The 23,418-nt window shown below is 40.4% G+C and overlaps 1 protein-coding gene across 2 annotated transcripts in view; it reads left to right on the forward strand.

Annotated features, from left to right (window-relative positions):
* Nucleotides 1-23,418, forward strand: part of COPA (COPI coat complex subunit alpha) — a 39,541-nt gene that overhangs the window by 11,673 nt on the left and 4,450 nt on the right. The window contains exons 7-24 of one of the 2 annotated variants that reach the window (XM_008520467.2): nucleotides 4,167-4,276; nucleotides 5,681-5,780; nucleotides 6,388-6,523; nucleotides 7,052-7,134; nucleotides 9,241-9,391; nucleotides 10,589-10,655; nucleotides 11,603-11,678; nucleotides 13,613-13,695; nucleotides 14,366-14,505; nucleotides 15,060-15,145; nucleotides 15,261-15,399; nucleotides 19,076-19,238; nucleotides 19,343-19,489; nucleotides 20,273-20,462; nucleotides 20,585-20,680; nucleotides 21,855-21,943; nucleotides 22,141-22,264; nucleotides 23,155-23,244. In XM_008520467.2, coding sequence (XP_008518689.1) covers nucleotides 4,167-4,276; nucleotides 5,681-5,780; nucleotides 6,388-6,523; nucleotides 7,052-7,134; nucleotides 9,241-9,391; nucleotides 10,589-10,655; nucleotides 11,603-11,678; nucleotides 13,613-13,695; nucleotides 14,366-14,505; nucleotides 15,060-15,145; nucleotides 15,261-15,399; nucleotides 19,076-19,238; nucleotides 19,343-19,489; nucleotides 20,273-20,462; nucleotides 20,585-20,680; nucleotides 21,855-21,943; nucleotides 22,141-22,264; nucleotides 23,155-23,244 — 2,070 coding nt within the window. Of the gene's footprint in view, nucleotides 1-4,166; nucleotides 4,277-5,680; nucleotides 5,781-6,387; nucleotides 6,524-7,051; nucleotides 7,135-9,240; nucleotides 9,392-10,588; nucleotides 10,656-11,602; nucleotides 11,679-13,612; nucleotides 13,696-14,365; nucleotides 14,506-15,059; nucleotides 15,146-15,233; nucleotides 15,400-19,075; nucleotides 19,239-19,342; nucleotides 19,490-20,272; nucleotides 20,463-20,584; nucleotides 20,681-21,854; nucleotides 21,944-22,140; nucleotides 22,265-23,154; nucleotides 23,245-23,418 lie in introns of both variants that reach the window. The other variant, XM_008520466.2, reaches the window with a different exon arrangement.

A 23,418-nucleotide genomic window follows, 5' to 3' on the forward strand; every position in this document is an offset into this window, starting at 1 on the left:
AGTTAAATTTACTTATCACTTGCTGAATTGTCTCTTTCTATTTGTTGTTGCCTTAGAAATTCTTGGAGTTTGGGTTCTCTGAAGGGTCAGCGGCTAGACTACAAAACACTATTTTCATTCTATAAAAGGAGGGGCCTCTCGTAGGTCCTTGCCTGGTTCTTTGTGGTAATAAGAGTCACCCTTCTGCATTGTATTGCTGAGGCGATAACTTTTCCCAACACCTCTGTGACATGTGGGCTGGGGCAGTATGGTACTTGCTGTACCATTCATGAACAGCAAGTTGAAAATTTGGGATCCTGGGTGCAGCATTTTGAATGTTGTAATAGCGGTTAAGATTCATCTAGCAAGAAACAAGCCAAGGGGAAGATGAGGACAGTTGGAGAGTAGAACCTATAGATTGTGCTGTCTTTGCAGTTTTCGAAAGTTCAGAATTAGGAGGGAACAGTATAAACAAGACTGTATTGGAGATAAGGTTGCTGTACTCTCTTTGCTAGGGCTTTTGCCATTGCAGTTTTTCGTCAGACTGGCTAGGCTTTTTAAGTACACCCAGATGTGACCAGCTGTGCCAACAGGAGGGGTTAGGCACAGGCTCTGTGAGCCTGTGCCCTGTCCTCACCGTTAGTACCAGGGAGCTTATTATTCACTCTCGCAGTAACCTAACTGTGGCTTTCCTCAGTTTTTCACTGTGTGCACATTCAAAGCACCCTCTCTGTCTCAGGATATAGGAGCCTGGTGGGGTTGGGTCCCAGCTCATCCTGTTCCAGCTGATCAGGAACAGTTATTTAGAATAGCCTTTCCCAATTGGGGTTCTGTGAGAGAATTAAGGCTACTCAAATACTTTGAGTAAATATTTTCTCAGTTTTTCTAAGCACGGTATACAGGTAATGCCGTTCTAGATCACAGAGAAGTTAATTTGTTAACATGCATAAAATGATGCTTTGGCTATTGGGGCTTAATTCTTTCCTAGAGCACCAGGTTGAGAAGGGCCTTATACTGCTCCAACCTTAAGAATACTGTTTATGCCACCTGATGCTAGCACCTCGGGTTCCCTGTGGCCTAGCTAAAGCAATTTGGGGCAGTTAGAAGGATGGATTCTCACCGGTGATCATGAGATGTCCAAGGCAAGCAAGCCTTTTCTTCACTTTTATAGAAGGAGAACAGTTTTGCTTCAGAATTAAGGCCCTAAATCAGAAGAGAGGGAGAGAGTGTGACTCCAGTTGGGGTTTATGCTTTTTCTTGAATGTGTAAAGTGCATGGATTACTATATAATAACATTGCAATTGCTATATGTACTATGTGTGATATTGAATGTTTTGTGCTAATTTGCTGTGCTAATGTTAATGCTCTCTTTGACATTTCTAAGTGTTTTTCTTTATTCGACATCTCTCTTGACTTCCAATAACCCCTTAACCAGAGTGGAAGGAGATGCTTTGGTATTTAACCAAGTGGAAGGAGCTTTTGTGTTAGACTTTGCATTCTTTCTTTTTCTAGAAATCAGCATACTCTTTTAAGTTGGGTTATTTTTGCCTGGATTCAAATAAGTCTGAACACAGGAAGAGGAATTAGCTTTCAAGTCTGTTGGGGACCAGAGCTAATATTTCCAAGAGGGAAAAAGTTAGTTCTGAGCCAGACAATGAATATCCTCAAATTTAGAGGACTGATGAAAATTAGAATTTTTCTGAGTGTCTCCCTTTGAAAGGGCACACTCTGAGTTAGGTAAGCAATGAGAAAACAGAGATCTTTGAAGGAAGATCTGTCTTCTTGAAATGTCTCCCACGAGGATTAAGCCCCACAGGGCTTAGTTTAACCTGAATCTTTTGTGTTAGCCTGGCAAAAAATATGTGATTAGAAGGGAATATATTTACAACCTAGATGTAGAAGATAGATTACTTTTTTAGCTTGAGCTTACAAGTGAACTGACGGTTAAATTATTTTAATGTGCTTACACCTTTGCATGTCAAGCTCATGTAATTCAGGCTTAATCTTTGAAATGACTACTAAAAAAGTATTAATTTGCTGCCAAATCCTGTCTTCATCCCTCTTTTTACTACTTCCCCTGGTCCCCATTGGGAAGCGTGTGTCAAACTGGTCCATTCTGAGAGTGTCCTCCTCTCCCTCTGGATTTGAGTAGCTGCTGTAGAAATTTTCCATCTGTCGTTCAGTCCTAGAGAGTGGCTTGTCGAAGGCTCAGATATTTCTTCTCTAAGTATCTTTTCACTGCCTGTCACTATTCATCTGTCTGTTTTTGACCTTCCCCTTTTTCTGGATCATTACAAGCAAGCACAACAAAGGCTTCCATTCTGTCATACAGCTTTCCTTTTAATGTGTTTGTTGAAGCTTATTGGAGGTGAAGTTCCTCACAGCTGTCTTTGTATCTTTCTTTGAATCTGTTTCATACACCAGACTCATTAGAAAAAGTTGACAGATCCTATTAAACGGACAAGTGAAATAAGTGAAAGGAGGCATCTCTATGATAATGTATTTATGAAGCCTTGGGAGAGTGTATTTTTTTTTAAAAAAAGCATTGGCTTTATTTCTCTCTACCTATTGGCTAAATGCTCATCTTGGACAGGGGACAAGATAATTAAAACTCTTTGTGTCCTTTTAAGCACTTGCTTCTCTGATGCTGATGTTTAGGTGCCACTATAATATAAAAGGGATATTGTAATTTTATAACAATGAAGATAAATACGATCATTAAATTTAAATTTTTGTCTTTTCCTGCAGATGCTAAAATTTGGGCTTAAAACTACTTAGATTTGGGGCCAGCCCTGTGGCTGAGAGCAGTTAAGTTCGCGTGCTCCGCTTCAGCGGCCCAGGGTTTCGCTGGTTCGGATCGTGGGCGCAGACCTGGCACCGCTCATCAGGCCATGTTGAGGCAGCATCCCACATACCACAACTAGAAGGACCCACAACTAAAAATATACAACTATGTACCAGGGGGCTTTGGGGAGAAAAAGGAAAAATAAAATCTTGAAGTCACTATGTTTAAAAAAAAAAAAAAACTACTTAGGTTTTATTTTCAATGATAGTTTTTATTTCCCCCCATTATAGATATTTGTGTTTTATTTTACAAGTGCCAGGGGGTTTTGTCTTCCTCTTTTCTCCAAAATACTTCAAAAGATAGGATTTTAGTTCCAATTCTATTTTCTCATCTATGAGCCGGTATAATTATACCTGCTCGCCTGTCTCAAAAGGTTATTATCTGTATCAAATTACATAACATGTTAGAGCGCTTTGAAAACCACAAAGTGCTTTTCAATGTAAGATAGTAGTATTGTTATCATAATTTCGGTTCTGGCTATAGCACAAATAATCAGCTTTTAAAGATGTAGTAGAGCCGTAACTGTGGGTCCTATACAAATAAGACTCTTCTTATCGTGGTGTCTTTTTTCCATTGTTTTCCTCCTGGTGAAACTAGCCTCCAGAACTTTTAATCACAAAATACATATATTCAGATCTGTAACTAGCCTTTTAAGCAAGAGCTTAAAAGGACATGACAGTTTAATTTTTTGTCCCCCACCCAAGGGTCGAGTGAAAGATATGAATACATTTTTTGCATAGTTTTTAGTTTTACAGTATCTTCCACCAAATAGCTGTTTTTATATTTAATAGGTCTAGTTTCCTTAACTTCTTTGGAAGTTCCTTATGAGTTGCCTAAAAGCTCCCAGACAGAAACAGTGAACTGTGGCCTCCCCAAATGGCTTTTCTTTTAAAATTTTTTGCGACGGTGGAAGAAAAGTTGCCATAGATTTCATAAAGTTGACAGTGGAAATTGAATGTTTACCATTTGAGACCACATTTCAAGACTTTGAAGAATGGAAATGGGCATTAGCTCATGTAGACAGCTCTTGAGGTGAGGTTTGCGGAAGAAGTAGTTAGCTGTGTCAGAAGTTTGGATTGTCCTTCTTTAGAAAGAAATCCCAGTAGTGGGTCTGTTAAGTATTAAGGGTGGAGAAGATAGTGAAAGTACTTCAATATTTTGAACATTTTTAGAAAGAAATAGGAGCTCTTGAGTTTCTCTTCTTTTTTCAGTCTCTCTAAATTTCTTTTTCCCTTTTTCTTTAACGTTAGTCTATCATGGTACCTTTTGCTGCTCCTGTTACTGGGCTCTTTTTGGTAACGTTATGTTTGCATCTTTCATCCCACTCCTTACCCGTTCAAAGGTCTAAGGAAAAAAAACTTGTCCCCTGGTGCAGTGGAGTCGGATGTGAGAGGAATAACTGGGGTTGATCTGTTTGGAACTACAGACGCAGTGGTGAAGCATGTTTTGGAGGTATTTATCTCTACAGCCAGTGGCTGGATATGTTGTCTCTCCAGGGGAACTGACAATATGCCATTCATTTATTCATTCCTTCAGCAAAGATTTATGCAGTGCTTATTAAGTGCCAGGCACTGTTTGAGGCACTAGGAAATAGAATAGTGAGTGAGCCAACAGAAAAATGAAGCTTATATGCCCCCTAAGGGGGAGTCATGTTGCCTTGTAAACTCACTGGGGAGAGAGGGAGAAAGCAGGCGTAGACTCCATCACCATCCTAAAGCAGAGCCCATTCTCAAGCCTTTCGCAGTGATATAGGGATGGGATGGTTAATCGGTTATTGAGAACCAACCCCTGTGTAAGTAACTTGCATCTATGGTGGAAAAATAGAAAAGCGTAAGGGAAAGAACTAGTTTTTAAGAATATCTAATTTAATCCTCACAGCTGTCCATTCTAGTAGATATTTTAAACCTCATTTTGTAGATGAAAAAACTGAGATTTAGAGAAATTAAGCAATTTACCAAAGTCTACATGTATCTAGTAAATGGAAGAACTAGGCTTTCAACTTGGATCTGTCTGACTGCAAAATCCAGGTACATTTCATTATAGCATGATACCTCTCAAAAATACTGCTAATTTGAAATTGCCTCATCTATGATTCTTTTACAGTACAGAATACAACTATATGAAAAAGGTATAAGGTATTTTAAAATCAGCAGTTTTTAAGATTTTTGGTCTGAGGACCTCTTTATACTCTTAAAACTTATTGAGGACCCCAAAGAGTTTTTGTTTATGTGGGTTATATCTGTCAGTTCTTACCATGTTTGAAATTAAAACTGAGAATTTTTTAAGATATGAAATATGTAAGGACACATTCCATTAGCCATCAAAGCAATGATATCATCACATGTCATGTAGCCTCTGGAAAACTCTACACCCATGAGAGAATAAGAGTGAAAAAGGCAAATAATGTCTTAGTATTATTATGAAAATAGTTTTTGACCTTGCATGTTTCCTAGAAGGATCTTGGGGATCATCCAAGAGTTTCATGACCACGCTTTGAGAATTCCTTCATTAAGTTATAATATTGGTCTTTATTCTTGAGATGTTAATAATTAATTGGGGAAATAAGATATAAGTAGAAAAGTGACAAGACAAGGCAATATATCCCAAATGTAAATGAAGCTGGATTTGGGAGTAGAAAAATTGGGGAATTCCCATGAGAATTTAGGGGTAATACTGGATAAATTGACATGGTAATGCTCATGTTCAAATGTTAGAGCAGCATAGTCCCTTGGGTCTTTTCACGTGAAGAGTAAAAATTAGAGACGTCTTTTATAACCACCAGCATAGTCCATTGGTTTGCTTTGAGTAGAGGATATAAAGCCGTTTTAGAAGAACCGCTTATTTTTTTTTCCATAGGGTCATGATCGTGGAGTAAACTGGGCTGCCTTCCATCCCACTATGCCCCTTATTGTATCTGGGGCCGATGACCGTCAAGTGAAGATCTGGCGCATGAATGGTGAGTCAACCAGTGACAGTATCACCATATCATGTCTAAAAAATTGACTGCTGGCCAGCAAGGTGAAGAAGCCAGGTTTGGACTCAGTGACCCATCTTCCTACCTTTGTTGGTTGTCTTATGCTAATCCTGAGAGCATGAAAATTGCCTCATTCCCTTTTTTCCTGTGATGGCATCCTGATTTTGAACAGTATGAACATAGTTAAGAGTAATAATTCATTCATTCAACAAATATTTATTGAGAACCTACTTTGTATTAACCATTGTCCAAGGCTCTGGAGATACAATAGTGACTAAACCAGATAAAACTTCTGTCCTGTGGACCTTAGGTTTATTCTATATGGCAGCTAGTGACAAATAAAGCAGGATAAGGGATAAAGAGTGGTGGAGAAGAGGTGCTGTAATTGATAGGAGGGTCAGAATGAAAGAACAAAGTAATATGTAAAGATTCAGAGGCTTAAATGAAGAAAATTGCCCAATTAGAAAAAAGTTGCTAACTTAGCATTATGTAATAGTACCTAGCATTTGGTTAGAGTATGTCATAATTCCAAATCCCAAACTTATAGTAGTAGGGGGTTGTGATGACCTAATTCTTTTTTGTCCTTCAGAATCAAAGGCATGGGAGGTTGATACCTGTCGGGGCCATTATAACAATGTGTCTTGTGCTGTCTTCCACCCTCGCCAAGAGTTGATCCTCAGCAATTCTGAGGACAAGAGTATCCGAGTCTGGGATATGTCTAAGCGGTAAGGAAGTTTCAGTGTTGTGTGACCAAACCCAAGGGAAAGCCCCTTTCTCTCTCTTTCTCTCTTTTTAAAACTTAGATTAGAACACTTCTGTTTGTTTCTCATTGTCTTCAGCATGTAGAAAAGACAAATCATATATTATGAAAACTTGAAGGCACCTAGAGATCAGCTAACAATTACAAATTTTCCATCAAATAGAAATCTCCATGTGTATTCTTTTTCTCCTCTAAATGTAAGCATGTTCTTCTGTAGCTAGATAAATAAGAAATATGAAATGAAAGTAGTATAGTAGAAAATTATGATGAATGGGAGGAATTGAAATATCAAAATAATAGAGTCAGGTTGAAGTTTTCTCTTTCTGTTCCCCGGTGTAGAATTTATCATGACTACCTTTTACTTAGGATATACAGTTTACAGTCCTTGATTTAATTTTTTAATCAGCTTACCACACAATACTCTTGTATGTGATGGGCTGAAAATTCCTCAGAAATTAATATTTTTTTGTGTGTGTACCTTTTGCTTTCCTAGGACTGGGGTTCAGACCTTCCGCAGGGACCATGATCGTTTCTGGGTCCTAGCTGCCCACCCCAACCTTAACCTCTTTGCAGCAGGTAAGGGCCATTTCTTCTTTCTTTTTCCTTGTTTTGGTTCGAAGTTTATAAGACTTGAGAGTGATTCTCCATTAACTTTGTCTCCGGTAAATGTATGGTAAGATGACAAGGAGAAATAGAATTCTCAGAGCCAGGTGGTTGAAGCTTTTCTCTCTCTCTCTCTCTTTTTTTTTTTTTTTTAAAGATTGGCACCTGAGCTAACAACTGTTGCCAATCTTCTTTTGTTTTTTTCTGGTTTTTTCCCCCAAATCTCCCCAGTACATAGTTGTATATTTTACTTGAGGGTCCTTCTGGTTGTCGCATATGGGACACTGCCTCAGCGTGGCCTGACGAGTAGTGCCAATGTCCACGTCCAGGATCTGAACCAGTGAAACCGTGGACTGCCGAAGCAGAGCACGTGAACTTAACCGCTTGGCCATGGGGCCAGCCCCTGCTTTTCTCATTTTATTTCCTCTTACCTTTTTTTTTTTTAAAGATTTTATTTTTCCTTTTTCTCCCCAAAGCCCACCGGTACATAGTTGTATATTTTTAGTTGTGGGTCCTTCAAGTTGTGGCATGTGGGATGCCACCTCAGCATGGCCTGATGAGCAGTACCATGTGCGTGCCCAGGATTCGAACTGGCGAAACCCTGGGCCACTGAAACAGAGCACGTGAACTTAACCACTCAGCCACAGGCCCTTCCTCTTACCTTCTTGGAGTAGAATTCTTTTAGTGTTTTCTCCACCAAGATCCGTTTAGCACTAAAGCCCATTCTCTGATTAGTTCCTAGGAGACATAAGAGGCTAATACTAGACAATTGCAGTTCTCAGACTGAGGAGCTAGAAGCTGAGTTTTATTCTTTCATTTAGCACATACAAACTGAATGTTAGGCCCTAGTCTGGGTGCTGATGTTATAGCAGTGTGTAAAACAGTGTCCCTGACTTTATGGAAGTTCTATTTGTAGTATTTGTATTTACTATAAAACAGTAAACATTTAAAACAATGTATGGTGAGAAATGCTTTGAAGAAGAGTTAAGCAAAAGTAAGGGAGAAAGAGAGGGATGAGTGTGGGGTCGGCTACTTTGTAGCAAGTGTTTAGGAAAGTGAAGGGGAATGACAAATGCGTTGTCAGTGGGAAGAGCAAATGCAAAGACTGTGATATGAGAGATGCTTAGCACGTTTGAGGAACGTCAAAGAGGCCAGTAGGAGCATAGTGAGTAAAGAGGCTAAGTAATAGGAGGTAAGAGCAGGCCAAATTCTACATTGCCTTGTAGGCTATGGTTAGAATTTAAGATTTTATTCTGAATGAGTGGAAAGCCATTGGAAGGTGTTGCCTAGGGAAGTGACATGATCTGGTTTATGCGTGGAGAGCAGAGTAGGAGGACAAAGATTGAAGGTTTCTCTAAGAGATGAAAGATGCTAGTAGGGAAAAAAGCCAAACATTTTTTAAAAATAGAACCAGAGGGGCTGGCCCCGTGGCCGAGTGGTTAAGTTCGCGCACTCTGCTGCAGGTGGCCCAGTGTTTCGTTGGTTCGAATCCTGGGCGCGGACATGGCACTGCTCATCAAGCCACGCTGAGGCAGCGTCCCACATGCCACAACTAGAAGGATCCACAGCGAAGAATATACAATTATGTACAGGGGGGCTTTAGGGAGAAAAGGAAAAAAAAATAAAATCTTAACCAAAAAAAAAAAAATAGAACCAGAAAGACTTTTTAAACTAGCATCCGTTTGTTCAGCAGCTACTTTTATGTTCTTATAAGCTAAAGATTGTGGAAGGATGGAAATTACTGTAATTTCTGCCTTCTCGGAGCTCTTGGTAGAGTGGAGGTGATAGACCTAAACAATGCAGTGCAAGATGGTAAGTACTATAACAGAGGTTTGTATAAAGCATTAGCAGAACACAGAGGAGCATGTCTAAATGTGGTAGTGTGACAGAGTATTAGGAAAGGATTCACAGAAATTTATTTGAATAAAGATTCCAAGAATTGTGAGAATTTAAGCAAATAAAGGATGCATTTAGTTGCCTGCTTGGTTTTTGGCATACATATACAATCCTCATCCTTGTGTATGCAGCTTTCTTTCTTGCCTGCAGCTGATTCTTTCTCCTCTTCTCCCTGTGCCCCAGGCCATGATGGTGGCATGATTGTGTTTAAACTGGAACGGGAACGGCCAGCCTATGCTGTTCATGGCAATATGCTGCATTATGTCAAGGACCGATTCTTACGTCAGTTGGATTTCAACAGCTCCAAAGATGTGGCTGTGATGCAGTTGCGGAGGTAAATCAGACTTGTTTCTTCTCTCCAAACCCTCACTTGTCACCATGATACAATACCCACAAACTGGACTCTGTTCTTTTAATGGTATTTTGGATCTCATCTGCCTGTCACAGATGGAATCCCTATTGGCTGAAGCTGCTGAGTTTAATCCCTAGGAGTATGGTGAGCAAAGAGGTGGCCGTGAGGACAATGGGAGTTCCCCTGTTGAGAATGCTAGTGATCCTGTGGAGAGGAAATTATACTGCCACAGTTTACCAGGTCTCTTGCAAACCAGAGAAAGTTTCGTGGTAGAGAGTAGCCAAACATGGTGACAGGCCTTTTTCCCTTTATTCGGTATTTTTGTAGCTCTTCTTTGCTTTCCAGCAAAATGCACACGACTCTAAACCAAAATATATGTCTCTGGAAACTCTTAACTCTGAAGATATCATAACCTCTGGGATGCCTGGCAAAAGGAACTGTCCTCTTGGAAAGCCAGCTGCATCAGCATGCTGAAACATTCATGGTGGCAAACTTTGGCATGAGGGTTTGATAACCACCCTCCAGCATCACTACAGTAAAAAGATGGGTTTATGTGAACACTCTAAGGGACAGGAGAAATTAGCCAGAGACAAATCACATCATGTTACTCTGTGGTGTCCACTGCAAATATGTGTAGGAATTTGTACCCAAGAAGAACCAGTTCCATTCGTTACAGTGAATCCTAACCCTACCTACTGTTGAATAATTTGACTTGTACTAGGGTTTGCTTTTTTAAAACTCCTCAAAGCTAGATAGGGAAGTCCCTAAGCATTAAAGGAGAATAGATACAATATTTTTTTTTTTGAGGAAGATTAGCCCTGAGCTAACATCTGCCACCAATCCTCCTCTTTTTGCTGGGGAAGACTGGCCCTGAGCTAACATCCACGCCATTCTTCCTCTACTTTATATGTGGGATGCCTGCCACAGCATGGCTTGCCAAGCAGTGCCATGTCCACACCCGGGATCCGAATCAGCCAACCCCGGGCTGCCGAAGCGGAACGTGTTCACTTAACCACTGCACCACTGGGCTGGCCCCTACAATATTTTTTTTTTATTCTTGACTATAAAAGTGGTGAGTATATGTGTAAAGACTGGATAAGTAGGAGGTATAGGAGGAATTCCTTTCTTCTAGCCTTACACCTCTTCCCTATTTTCCCTTTTTTCTATGGATATCTCTAGTGGTTCCAAGTTTCCAGTGTTCAATATGTCGTACAATCCAGCAGAAAATGCCGTCCTACTGTGTACGGTAAGTAATCCGTGGAGTCCTCCTAGGATCTCCCTGCTTCCCATAGGTCTCTTTTTCATGCCCTTTGTGAATCTCTGATGGCTTCTTAGAAGCTATTGAGTGGTCGTTTTGAGAGAGCTAACACAGTAATCAGAGGCTGAAACCAGGTGGACTTCAGTTGTCATAACCATGTTAAGGGTTTGTGGACTTACATCTTTCATAAGGCTAACAACTTCTAAACTTAATGAGCATCAAGATGAATGACCCAGATCACTAAAAGTAATTTGAGAGTTTAGGACTATATTCTATGGAAAGGATCCCTTATGTTGATCCCTCCATTTTGGGTGAAAACAGTAGAGCTGGTTTTGAGTGTGGTTCCTTTCAGTGGTGTTGCCTTCGGGGTCATAAAGTAGCCCTCCTCATTTCTTGCCATACAATTTGAGGGGAAAGAAAAGAAATGATATTTTAACTTTAGTGCCCTGTTTTCCAAGTTAAAAATAATGAAAACCTGTCTTTCCCCATATGACTTCTAGTGTCTTATCCTGGTCCTTCTTCAGTATCTTAATAGTCTTTTCTCCTGGCAATTTTCTTTAATGTCTTTTCTTTGATGTCTTTTTTTTCCCCCCTTCAAACAGACTTTTAAGTTGATGAGTATACTCAGGTGGAGCACCAGAATATTAGGGTCATAGTCTGTTAATTTGTGGAACAGAGAGCAATCCTTGCTTTCATTCAAATCATTTCTGCATCTTTGGAGGATGAAAAAAATAAAGTGACATGAATGCTGAGTTCTTTAGCCACCAGCCCCACAGTTTTTAGCTGTAGAAATATTCAAATGACCTCCAGGTGAAGGGTGAGAAAAGTATAGTTTCAGATTGTTGTCTGTGCAATGGGACTATTTTCTCTGTCAGAATAAACTGCTGTCTTGGATTTCTCTCACTAACAATTTAATTTGTCCCTTTCCTCTACAGAGAGCCAGCAATTTAGAGAATAGTACCTATGACCTGTACACCATCCCCAAGGATGCTGACTCCCAGAATCCTGATGGTAGGCGTTCTCTTTGTCTACCCGACTCTGCTTCTAGCTCTCCTCACCCACATCATCACTCCTCTTCGAGTTTTTCACATTCCATCCCCAGGCCGTAGCCACATCACTCATGTCTCTTGGCAGGTGCTGCTGACAATTGCATCAGAGACGACCATGGTGTGAAATATTCATGTTCCTCCTCCATTTTATTACTCCAGCTAGATATATATATTTTATAATTTGGTTATTAGAAACTCTCCATTTTCTCTTTCAGCACAGCATGTTGTCCTAGTTTATTGTCAGCTGATATGACTTTCACCCTGGTAGTTTCATTTATTTAAAAATGTGGTTCCAATCTTGCACTGTCTCATCCTGGGACTAGGAATTTATGCTCTCCCATCCACATCCAGATTCGATTTGCTTCCTTTTTGCATGTCAAAAAGATGAGGCTGCTAACAGCCCCACACCCTGCCAGGGATCCCAGGATCCAGCTGAGACCCCTGCCTACCTCTTCCATCACCACCATCCCTTCTTGATGTCTTTACTACTGGAATTTGCTGACAGAACATTTTCAGAATAGATTTGAGTCTTGCTTATGCTCCTTCCAGTTCACTTCCTCCAGTTGCTTTATAGGTCAGAAGTTTATTCCTTGGGTCCCCACTCTTATCAGCATTCTTGCATATTTTAGACTCCACTGACAAATTCTGAGAAATATTTTGCTAGCTCTGTCCCTATTGCAGGTATCACTGTGTCGTTATTGCTGCTAATACGATTGACTCTCTTTTGAATGTGATCATGGGAAGAAGAAAGAAAATCTATATGGCTTTGGTATCCATAAATTGAGTTGCCCCTATAAATTAATCAGTTAAGTCATTTCTGAACAAATTTTTTGATTTGTTCCCTCTCTGCCCACCCCCTTGCTTTTTTTCCCCATCTGTTTACAATTAATAGAGTTTAAAATAGCTTAGTTTTGTTTTATTACCACTTTTATTTTCTCTTCTTCATCTTTTAAGGTAGGTAATACTTAGTAAAGGAGTAAAGCTGCAGCCTAGTGATGGGCAGCAGAGAGGAGGAGGAAGAGAAGAGAGCAAGAGGTTGAATAGCATGGCTCCCCAGTCCCTGGAAAATGGGAGTGTTGCTTGTGATAAGAATTAGCTTTCTAAATTGCCTGTCACTCCTAGGTGCCAGAGAAGTACAAAGCAAGGCTGACCAGCACGTTCTGTCCAGTTTTCTGCTGACACTAATAGATAAAAGAGTATTTCAGTACATCCTTCTGTGTATCCCCCTTGAAGTTTCCCAGAGAGTGGAGCCCATTCTGAATTCTTCCCAGCTAGTGAAATGTTTGGGAACTGAGGAACATTTTGTAACTTTCTTCGGGGTAATAAGAATGATTTATTGATATTTACGGAGCAACAGCTTGGTGCTAAATACTGCCCAGTATAGAGCTCGCCTGTCAAAATTTAGTTGGAAGCACTTTGCCCCACCCTGCTCTAAGAGGAGGTCTGCATTTGCATGTTAAAAGCAGCAGAGCAGCTGCGTCCTGGGGAGGGGGCTCTGTCTCCACTCCAGCTTGTTGAGGTAGGAGGTCCAATGACACTGACAGGCTGCTTGCAGTGTGCCACAGCTTGGCCAGTGAGGCCCTGCTCGTTAGCTTGATGGAGTACGCTGTCTCCCATGATGGGCGGTCCTTCTGCCAGTACATGGTGTTGGCTGAAATGCAGCCACTTGGCCTGGAGAACAGAGGCTTGGCAGGGGTGGAAGTTGGGAGTTTGGAGGGGACTGATGGGGAAAAGTCACTAACAATAGCCTCAGATTATGGCTGAATTAGTTAGGAAGCAGCTGAACTTGCAAAGCCAACATGGAAGCCAGCAAGACTGGCAGCTCCATGGCACCTGGCTTTGTCACCTGCCAGTGGCTCACCACATGCTTCCGCCCTTTGATTTTGTTTTTCTCAGCTCCTGAAGGGAAACGGTCCTCAGGCCTGACAGCCGTTTGGGTTGCTCGAAATCGATTTGCTGTCTTAGATCGGATGCATTCGGTGAGTTAATACTAAAGGGGATGCTAATTTGGGGAATGTGATGGCAGTGGCCTGTGTATTGCAGAATAAAGAACATTTTTATTCCTTATTCTCCCCTGAGCATTAATGATCATGTCTCACTTCTACCTCTATCCGTAGTCACACCTAAGGAAAAAAGGCCTTAAAATTGATTTGATTGGGTCGATGATCACTGTGGATCTGGGCTTAAGAATCAAGCCAAAGTTACTCTTGACAACACAGGAGCCAAAAAAAGCATCAAATTTGAAATAGGTGGGCTGGATGAGTAGATCCTCCTCCTTATCCTACTATCCTCATTTGTGCTTCAAGTGTAATAGGTGCTAAACAAGATAAGCAAAGCTCTCAAAATATTTAACAAGATTTGAGCCCCAGAAAGTGCTGGTCTTTCTCTCTGGTTGATCGAGGAATTCAGACTTTAGTTGGACTTCTCAGGATATTTCAATTGGAAAAAAAAACAAAAAAAGAGCTATCAAGGCCCTTGGAGAGGAGAGGATCTTGGCTGGAAAGGTCGTCTGGGAGTGGTGATTGACCCAGACAGGAAAAAAAGATACTTTGTTTATTGAAGCTAAGGAACAATTGCTGAGGGATGTTGTTAGCTGTTGTCATCTTATATACACACTTCTCTTAACCCCACCTTTGATACTCATTTCAGCTTCTGATCAAGAATCTAAAGAATGAGATTACTAAAAAGGTACAGGTGCCCAATTGTGATGAGATCTTTTACGCTGGCACTGGCAACCTCCTGCTTCGAGACGCAGAATCCATCACACTCTTCGATGTACAGCAGAAGCGGTAACGTGTCAGGTGCCCCTAAGCAGATAGGCACGTAGTGGGGGAGAGTGGGTATCTTTACTGGGAACTTTTTTCCCCCAAGTGAGTTTGCCTTGCGACTTGGCCATTTCTTGTGCTGTATAACTCCAAGACTATAGCCACTTTTTTCCCCTCTGTGATCACTCTCCATCCTGTACATATACACTAGCTTTACAACGAGGGGTTTATTTATTACCTGTTTTTAGAGTATTTATCTGAACAAAGAATGCTCTAAGGACTTAGAATGATAGGGATACAGAGATGAATAACACAGTTCCTGTACTTAAAAGAGCTTATAGTTCAATGGCGAAAACAGGCATACACAAATCCCTAATAATACATGGGAATGAGGGGCAGAGAGTTGGAAAGAGAAAGTGTCCAGTGTGAGCCAAAATGTTTAAGTCACTGAACTACAATACAGAGAATGCTTATTTGCTGTTATTTTAAGAAATTGGGGTTTACATTAATTTGGAGATGAAAAGAAAGTAGGTCATAACCTAGGTCCATTCATGTTTACTTTTCTCTCTCTATCCCAGGACTCTGGCATCTGTGAAGATTTCCAAGGTGAAATATGTTATTTGGTCAGCAGACATGTCCCATGTAGCACTACTGGCCAAACATGGTAAGTCTTCATTATATCCACCCTGATTTAGAGACCAGTCCTTCCCTCCCCATCCCTGCCAGTCTACTTCACTCACCCTGTCCAGCAGAGCACTCATGCCCTTTGCCTCTTACAGCCATTGTGATCTGTAACCGCAAACTGGAGGCTCTATGTAACATTCATGAGAACATTCGTGTCAAGAGTGGGGCCTGGGATGAGAGTGGGGTGTTTATCTATACCACAAGCAACCACATCAAATATGCCGTCACCACAGGGTAAGTTAATTATCTGAATACAGAGTGAGAGAAGGTGCCTTCTTGAAATCACTGTCCTGTCTCAAGGGATGTAACTGAAGTCCTAAACTTTGGTCATGGAAAAGCTTTGTCTGGTGTATATGTGCTAGGGGCATCAGAATATTCTTTCTTAACTCTTAAAACTGTAAAATATGACACAAATATAGAAAATTACATAGATTGTATATAGGGAAAATAGCAAGTGGTTATATAGTGAACATCTGTATGACTGCCACCCAAGTCAAGAAATAGAACAGTTTTGACACTCCAGAAGCCCTTTGCCACATGGTCCTTATTGATCACAACTCCCTCTATTCCCCACCCTAAGATAACATTATTCTGACTTGTATGGTAATTTCTTCCTTGCTTTTCTTTGCAATTTTACCAACTAGTGTGTGTCATAAAATATTTAATTTTGCCTGGTTTTAAACTTCATATAAATGAAATCATACTGAATGTATTATTTCATGTTTTGCTTCTTGTGCTCAATGTTTTGTTTAAGATTCATCCATGTTGAGCTCGAATTTATTTATTTTCATTATTGTGTAATATTCTATCATATGACTATACCACAGTGTATCAGTTCTACCCTAGAAGGATATTTGAATGATTTCTAGGTTTTGGCTATTATGAACTGTGTTCTTTTAAACATTCTTTTACATGTATTCTGGTGCATACGTACATACTTTTCTCTAGGGTGTCTACATAGAGCAGAACTGCTGGGTCATAGAGTATGTGCATCTTCACATTTAATAGATAATGTGAAACTGCTTTCCAAAGTGGTTGTACCAATTTGCACACCCACTAGTATTGTATAAAAGTTTCCATCCTTGTCATTCTGACTAACACTTGCCTTTGTCAGGCTTATTTTTTTCTATCTGGTAGATGTGTCATGGTATCTCATTGTAATTTTACTTTTGTATTCTCTGATTCCTAATGAGATTGAGCAACTTTTCATTTGCCCATCCATCAGGATTTCCTCTTCTGTGAATTATGTTCAAGTCTGTTATCCATTTTTTTTAATGAGTTATCCTTGTAAATTATAGGAGTTCTTTCTATATTTGAATATCAGTCCTTTTTCAGGGCTATGTGTTACAGATATATCTCCTCCCATTGTATACCATGTGTTTTTGATTCTCTCTATGATACCCTCTGATGAACAGAACTGCTTCATTTTATTTCAGAGACATTGCTATAGAGTTATTAATTCTAGTATTTTATTTGGATTTTCTTTACAAATAATAATGGCATCTGTGGGTAATGACAATTTTGTTTCTTCTTTTCTAGTACTTATACTTTTATATATTTTTCTTGGCCTACTGCACTGACCAGGATCAGCAGCACAATGTTGAATAAACATGGTGATGACAGACTTTTTTGACTTGTTCCCAATTTAAAGGGCAAACTTTCAGTGTGTTGGTGTTATGTAAGCTTGCTGTAGATTTTTTTGTAGATACTCTTTATCTATTAAGGAATCTCCTTGGTATATCCTGAGTGAATATTGAATTTTATTAGATGCTTTTTCTGCATATACTGATGTAGTCATACGATTTTTCTCCTTTCGTTAATGTAGTTAATTAAATTGATTTTTTTTTAATGTTAGACTGACATTGTATTCCTGATACAAATCTAACTTGGTCATGATGTTTTATCTTTTTCAGATCTTGCTAGTTTTATTTTACTAATATTTTGGTTAGGTTTTTGCATCTGTGTATATATATATATAAGTGAGATTGGCCTATGATTTCCCTTTTTCTGTCCTTGTCAGGTTTTGGTATTGAACTTGTGCTTATTTCATAAAATAAGCAAAATAATATACCTTATTCTGTTCTTTTAATGAGTTTGTATAAGATTGGAATTAATTCTTCCTTGAATAGGTGGGTTAGGATTTGCCAGTGAAGTGATCCAGGCCTGGGGCTATCTTTATAGGAGGATTTTTTATCTGATTCAATTTTATGTAATAATTATAGGACTATAGGGGTTTTCTATTTCTTTTTAGTCAATTTGGTAAATTTTATTTTTTTCAGAATTTGATCACTTTTAAAAAGTTTATGCAGAGGCTGGCCCAGTGGCACAGCGGTTAAGTGCACACGTTCCACTTCCACCACCTGGGGTTTGCCGGTTCGGATCCCGGGTGCGGACATGGTACCACTTGGCAAAAGCCATGCTGTGGTAGGTGTCCCACATATAAAGTAGAGGAAGATGGGGATGGTTGCTAGCTCAGGGCCAGTCTTCCTCAGCAAAAAGAGGAGGATAGGCAGCAGTTAGCTCAGGGCTAATCTTCCTCAAAAAAAAAAAAAAGTTTATGCATATCCTCATTCTGGAGGCTCTATAGTGATATCCTCTTTTTCATTCCTATTATTGCTATCTTCTCTTTTTTTTTTCCCCCCAAAGATTTTATTTTTTTCCTTTTTCTCCCCAAAGCCCCCCGGTACATAGTTGTGTATTTTTAGTTGTGAGTCCTTCCAGTTGTGGCATGTGGGATGCCACCCCAGCATGGCTTGATGAGCGGTGCCATGTCCGCACTCAGGATTCTAACCAGTGAAACCCTGGGCCACCAAAGCGGAGTGCACGAACCCAACCACTCAGTCATGGAGCCAGCCCCTCTTTTTTCTTAGTTAGCCTCACAAGAAGTCTGTTAATTTTATCCAGAGCTTGCTTTATTGTACTTCTCTGTTTTTTTTTTTCTATTTCTTAACTTCTGCTATTGGCTTTATTATTTCCTTCTAAGTACATTCTTTGGTTTTACTTTAAAAAAGAACAATAAAGTTTTTGAGATGGGTACTTATTAATTTTTGGTCTTTTTCCTAATGTACGCATTAGAGCTCATTAGTTTTCAGTATTTTTTCTAATACAGTAGATGCATTTTAACGCCATAAATTATCCATCAAGTATTACATTAACTATACTCCTAAGTTTTAGTTTGTAAACTTTTTATTTTCATTCAATTTAAAATATTTTTTACTTTTCATCGTTTCTTTGTGCCTCAGAATTCTTCACATCTACCCCTCTCTTACTTTCACTTATAGCTTATAAGGAAGAAATTAACTGTCCATAGTGGCCTAGTGATTATGTTTCAGAACTTAAGATTTAATTTTTAGGTCTGATTCCTGTAGCCATGTTTATTAGCTCCTAGAGTAATAGCTTATGAAGAAAGATCATACCATCTGCCTCATCTTTTCCCACTTCATACAAAAGAATAAAATAAGTAAATATGACATTTAGTTCTCATTTTTGAAATCACTTGCCATTTATACCACTGTTCAAATGACACTTAAAACAGTAATGAGAAGATAAAAGGCTGTGTCCTAGGCTTTTTCCATTTCTGTTTATTTTTTTAAAGATTGGCATGTGAGCTAACATCTGTTGCAAATGTTTTTTTTTCTCTTCTTCTCCTTCCCAATGCCCCCCAGTATGTAGTTGTATATTCTAGTTGTATGTCTTTCTGCCTCTGCTACGTAGGACCCCACCTCAGCATGGCCTGATGAGCGGTGCTAGGTCTGAGCCCAGGATTCAAACCAGTGAAACCCTGGGCTGCCAAAGCAGAGCACGTGAACTTAACCACTCGGCCACAGGGCTTGTCCCTTTTTCCATTTCTTTACAGGCTGGATTTTCCCCTCACTTGCTGAAAGTTGTGCTCTCTAACTCCTGTTCTTAGGGACTATGGGATCATCCGAACTCTGGATTTACCCATCTATGTCACACGAGTGAAGGGCAACAATGTATATTGCCTAGATAGGGAGTGTCGTCCTCGGGTGCTCACCATTGATCCTACTGAGTTCAAGTTCAAGCTGGCCCTGATCAACAGAAAATATGATGAGGTATGAAATGAGAAAGCATACCAGGAGTACTGAGAAGAGCAACACTCCTTTTTACCTATAAGTGATCTCTGTTTCCTGCCCTACCCACCCGCACAAATGTCTAGGTACTACACATGGTGAGGAATGCCAAACTAGTAGGCCAGTCTATCATTGCTTATCTCCAGAAGAAGGGCTATCCTGAGGTGGCACTGCATTTCGTCAAGGATGAGAAAACTCGCTTTAGTCTGGCACTGGAGTGTGGGAACATTGAGGTGAGAGAAATATGTTCATAAGCCCCATATCGTTGTAGAGAAGTTGTGAGAGGGCTAGGGTGGCATTGGGAAGGCATTATTCTGTACTTGCTTTTTTAGCCAGTATGATGGAATTAGGGATTTTTTCAGTTGTTTGCTAGAACCATCTTCCTGTGGCTGTTTGCCCATCTCCACTTTTCCTGTCTCTGCTTCTGCCACAGCATTTCTACTGTTGTTATCATGCTCACTTAGTCTGAATTCAATAACTACTAAAGCAGGAGCAAGATAGTATGGAATTTGAAAATCTTGTTATTTCCTTGAAGTTTGACTTGCTGATTGACTGCTTAGACAAAGGAGTACTTATTAAACTTTGGGACCTAGAGTCTATAGGCATTATTTTTAAGTGGGGAGAGGGTTTAGGAAAATTGACTTTCCAGTTCCGAATTTCCTTCTTTTATTATTTCTTCTGTCTTTCCTAAAGCCCCTGTGGATCTTCAGGCCTGGCAAGTAGGAAATAATGTAGCTAAGCAAGAATCAGCCCTATGAGATCAACTACTACTAGGAGATGATTTTGTTGTAAAAGTAAATTTCTGAGGAGGATGATAATGTGATGTGATGCTTCTGTCTGTGGAGCCAGAGGGATCCTATTTATTGATAAGATTTTCAATAGGATTGGACTGAATACTGGGAGTGATTGAAAGTTTAGAGAGTTCCTTGGGAGATTTATTTAGACACAAACACTTTGACTGTAGTCCCTGGTTTTGAGTCACAGTATTCTCCAAGCTGTTAACTTTCATTCTTTAGATTGCTCTGGAAGCAGCCAAAGCACTGGATGACAAGAACTGCTGGGAGAAGCTGGGAGAAGTAGCTTTGCTACAGGGGAACCACCAGATTGTGGAAATGTGTTATCAGCGCACCAAAAACTTTGATAAACTTTCCTTCCTATACCTTATTACTGGCAACTTAGAGAAACTTCGCAAGATGATGAAGATTGGTGAGGCCCCAGAAACTAAGAATGGGAAGAGAGGTCCTTGGGATAAGGAGGAAGGCAAATAGAGGAGAGAGAGAACTTAAGAGAGAAGACCTAACTTAGTCTCTCTTATTGACTTGGTACAGCTGAGATCCGAAAGGACATGAGTGGCCATTATCAGAATGCCCTATACCTGGGAGACGTGTCAGAGCGAGTACGGATCCTGAAGAACTGTGGCCAGAGTAAGTATCTGTGCGGGACTCACTAGCTCTGTTGAGGCCTTAGGAAGTATTTTCTTTTCATAGTATGTTATTCATGTATAGTGGTGAGGTATTTCCCTGCATTGGGCATTTTCACAAGAGACAACATTCTCCTACCACGCTCAGAAGACTTTCTTCAAAGTCAAACAGAGATACAGCTAGAATATTCAGACTGGCCAAACACACTTATGAAAATAGTTAATAGTCATGAGATTTTAAAAGGTCTTGGAGCAGATACCCTAGTAAGTTGGTTGGGTGCCATTAGAATTTTATTCTTTTACTTAAAGTTTGGAGGTTTCACTCATTTATTCTTTTATATATTCAAGGGATATTTTTTGAGACCCCACTATATACTAAGCATTATACTAACATTTGAGATATGTTTGGGAACAAGAAAGGTGAAAGGTGTGGTTTGCACCAAGGTGCCGGCAGTGAAGGGGTCAGCAGTGGTCAGATTTGGCATTTATTTTAAAGGTAGGATCAATAAGATTTATTGAAGGACTGTATGTGGGATGTGAAGGAGAGGAGTCAGGGACAATTCCAAGGTTCTCGTCAACACTGATGATAGATCTTAAGGACAAGCAACTGTATTATTTATCTATTGCTGTGCAACAATTTATCCCAAAAGTTAATAGTTTAAAACAACAAACATTGATTGCCCTGGTTTGCGACATGGCTTAGCTGGGTGCCTCTGGCTCAGAGACTCTCATGAGGCTGCAATCAAGGTGTTGACCAAGGCTGCAGACATCTCAAGGTTCAAGTTGGGAAGGATCCAGTCCCATGCTCACTACGCGGCTGCAGGCAGTCCTCAAGTCCTCACTGACAGTTGGTTGGGAAATGTCAATTTTCTGCCATGTAGGGTTCTCCATGGGACAGTTCACAATATGGCAGCTGGTAGCAAGTGAGGACATCCAAGATGGAAGCCATAGTCTTTGTATCCTAATCTTGGATTAGCAACAGTCTTTGTATCATAATCCCATCACTTCTGCCATGTTCTGTTCATTAGAAGTGAGTCAGCAAGTCCACCCCACACTTAAGGGCAGGGTTTATGAATACCGGGAGGCAGGGATCTCTGGGGGAACATCTTGGAGGCTGCCTACCACAGCAGTATTCCCTTGGAAATGTACCTATACCACAAAGTCTATTTTCTCTGCAGAATCACTGGCCTATCTCACAGCTGCTACCCATGGCTTAGATGAAGAAGCTGAGAGCCTGAAGGAGACATTTGATCCAGAGAAGGAGACAGTGAGTCTTTATTTACATGAGCGTCTCTCATTACAGGATTAACTCTGAAATCTTTGGACACTTTAGGCTTACAAATGTCGCTCTCCCACCTGGTTACAGGGAGAGGCAGAGAAATAAACGGGATCAGGGGAGGCTTCGTAACTTTCCCTATGTGATCCTTGAGAGCTATTTGCTTTTAAACTTCTTCCACCTTTCAGATCCCAGACATTGACCCTAATGCCAAGCTGCTCCAGCCACCTGCACCTATCATGCCATTGGATACCAATTGGCCCTTATTGACTGTGTCCAAAGGGTTCTTTGAAGGGACCATTGCCAGCAAGGGTAAGTGCCCACTTCTCCTATAGCTTTTTTGTTGTTTGTTTTATGAAGCACTGGCCTAGAGAGTACCATCAGCTTTTCTGTCCTTTTCATCTGTACTTTTTTCTGTGTAAAGGGTCAAGGAGCACTGAGTTGCCAATCAAAGTAATGGCACAGTCTTAAAACTAAATAAAAACATTACGAAGTCATTAACATTTGGAAAATAGAGGGAGGGGAAGAGAGGGATTTGTGAGTCCCTGTCTCTAACAACCACTGTTAATGTTTTAATGTGTTTCCTTAGGTTTTACCATATATGTAATCATATTCTCCATTCAATTTGTATCATTCATGACATAAAATCTTAAGGTGCAAATTGAGGCTGCCTCAAATTGTGTCATGTGGGTATATGCAGATGTGTGCTCCCATCCTCCTCCCCCTGCGCCCCCCCCCCCCCCCCATTTTCTTGGATTTGTCTACTAAGCCGTTTCTCCTTACTAAGAGCCTAAATAGATCCTGGGGCATTTTGTGCTCAGCCCTACTCTTTCCTCCATCTGCTCTCACCTACCCTATGTCCTCATGCCTTGTACACACTGTAGTGGTGGTAACTTAGCAAAGATCTTAGCAGGAAATTCTATGAGGTGGTAGCCAAAGGCTGGTAAGTGAAAAATGGCTTAAGAGGCAGTTTTTGGTAGCAGAAATGCCAGTTGTTTCCATCTTTTTCTGTTCCTTCTCTGTGAAACTTATTACAAGTTAGCGTAACATATATACCACAAAAATAGGTAATAAACAAATCAGTAAGTGGACAAAACCTTGGCACCTGCTTTTGTAAGAATGCACCTTACCTGCAGAGGAGGAGGCCATGTCTCAGACTTGCCTGTCTAAAACCAGCTCCTTCCTGTTCCTTCCCAATGTAGGGAAGGGAGGAGCACTGGCTGCTGACATTGACATTGACACTGTTGGTACTGAGGGCTGGGGAGAGGATGCAGAGCTGCAGCTGGATGAAGGTAAGAATGCTGTTCCAGGACTGTTCAGGGCAGATGGGCTGCCTACATTGGGATAGGGTTGTGGACAGCTCTGCATGGTTCCAAACCGTGGGACCAACAAGGTTCCCAGCATTTTCCTTTCCTTTGGCTAAGATTGTGTCACTACGCAAATCTATTTTGAACCTGGATTTTCTT

This window comes from Equus przewalskii, unplaced genomic scaffold, assembly GCF_037783145.1.
Source record: "Equus przewalskii isolate Varuska unplaced genomic scaffold, EquPr2 ChrUn-6, whole genome shotgun sequence".
In the NCBI taxonomy this organism is placed as follows: domain Eukaryota; kingdom Metazoa; phylum Chordata; class Mammalia; order Perissodactyla; family Equidae; genus Equus; species Equus przewalskii.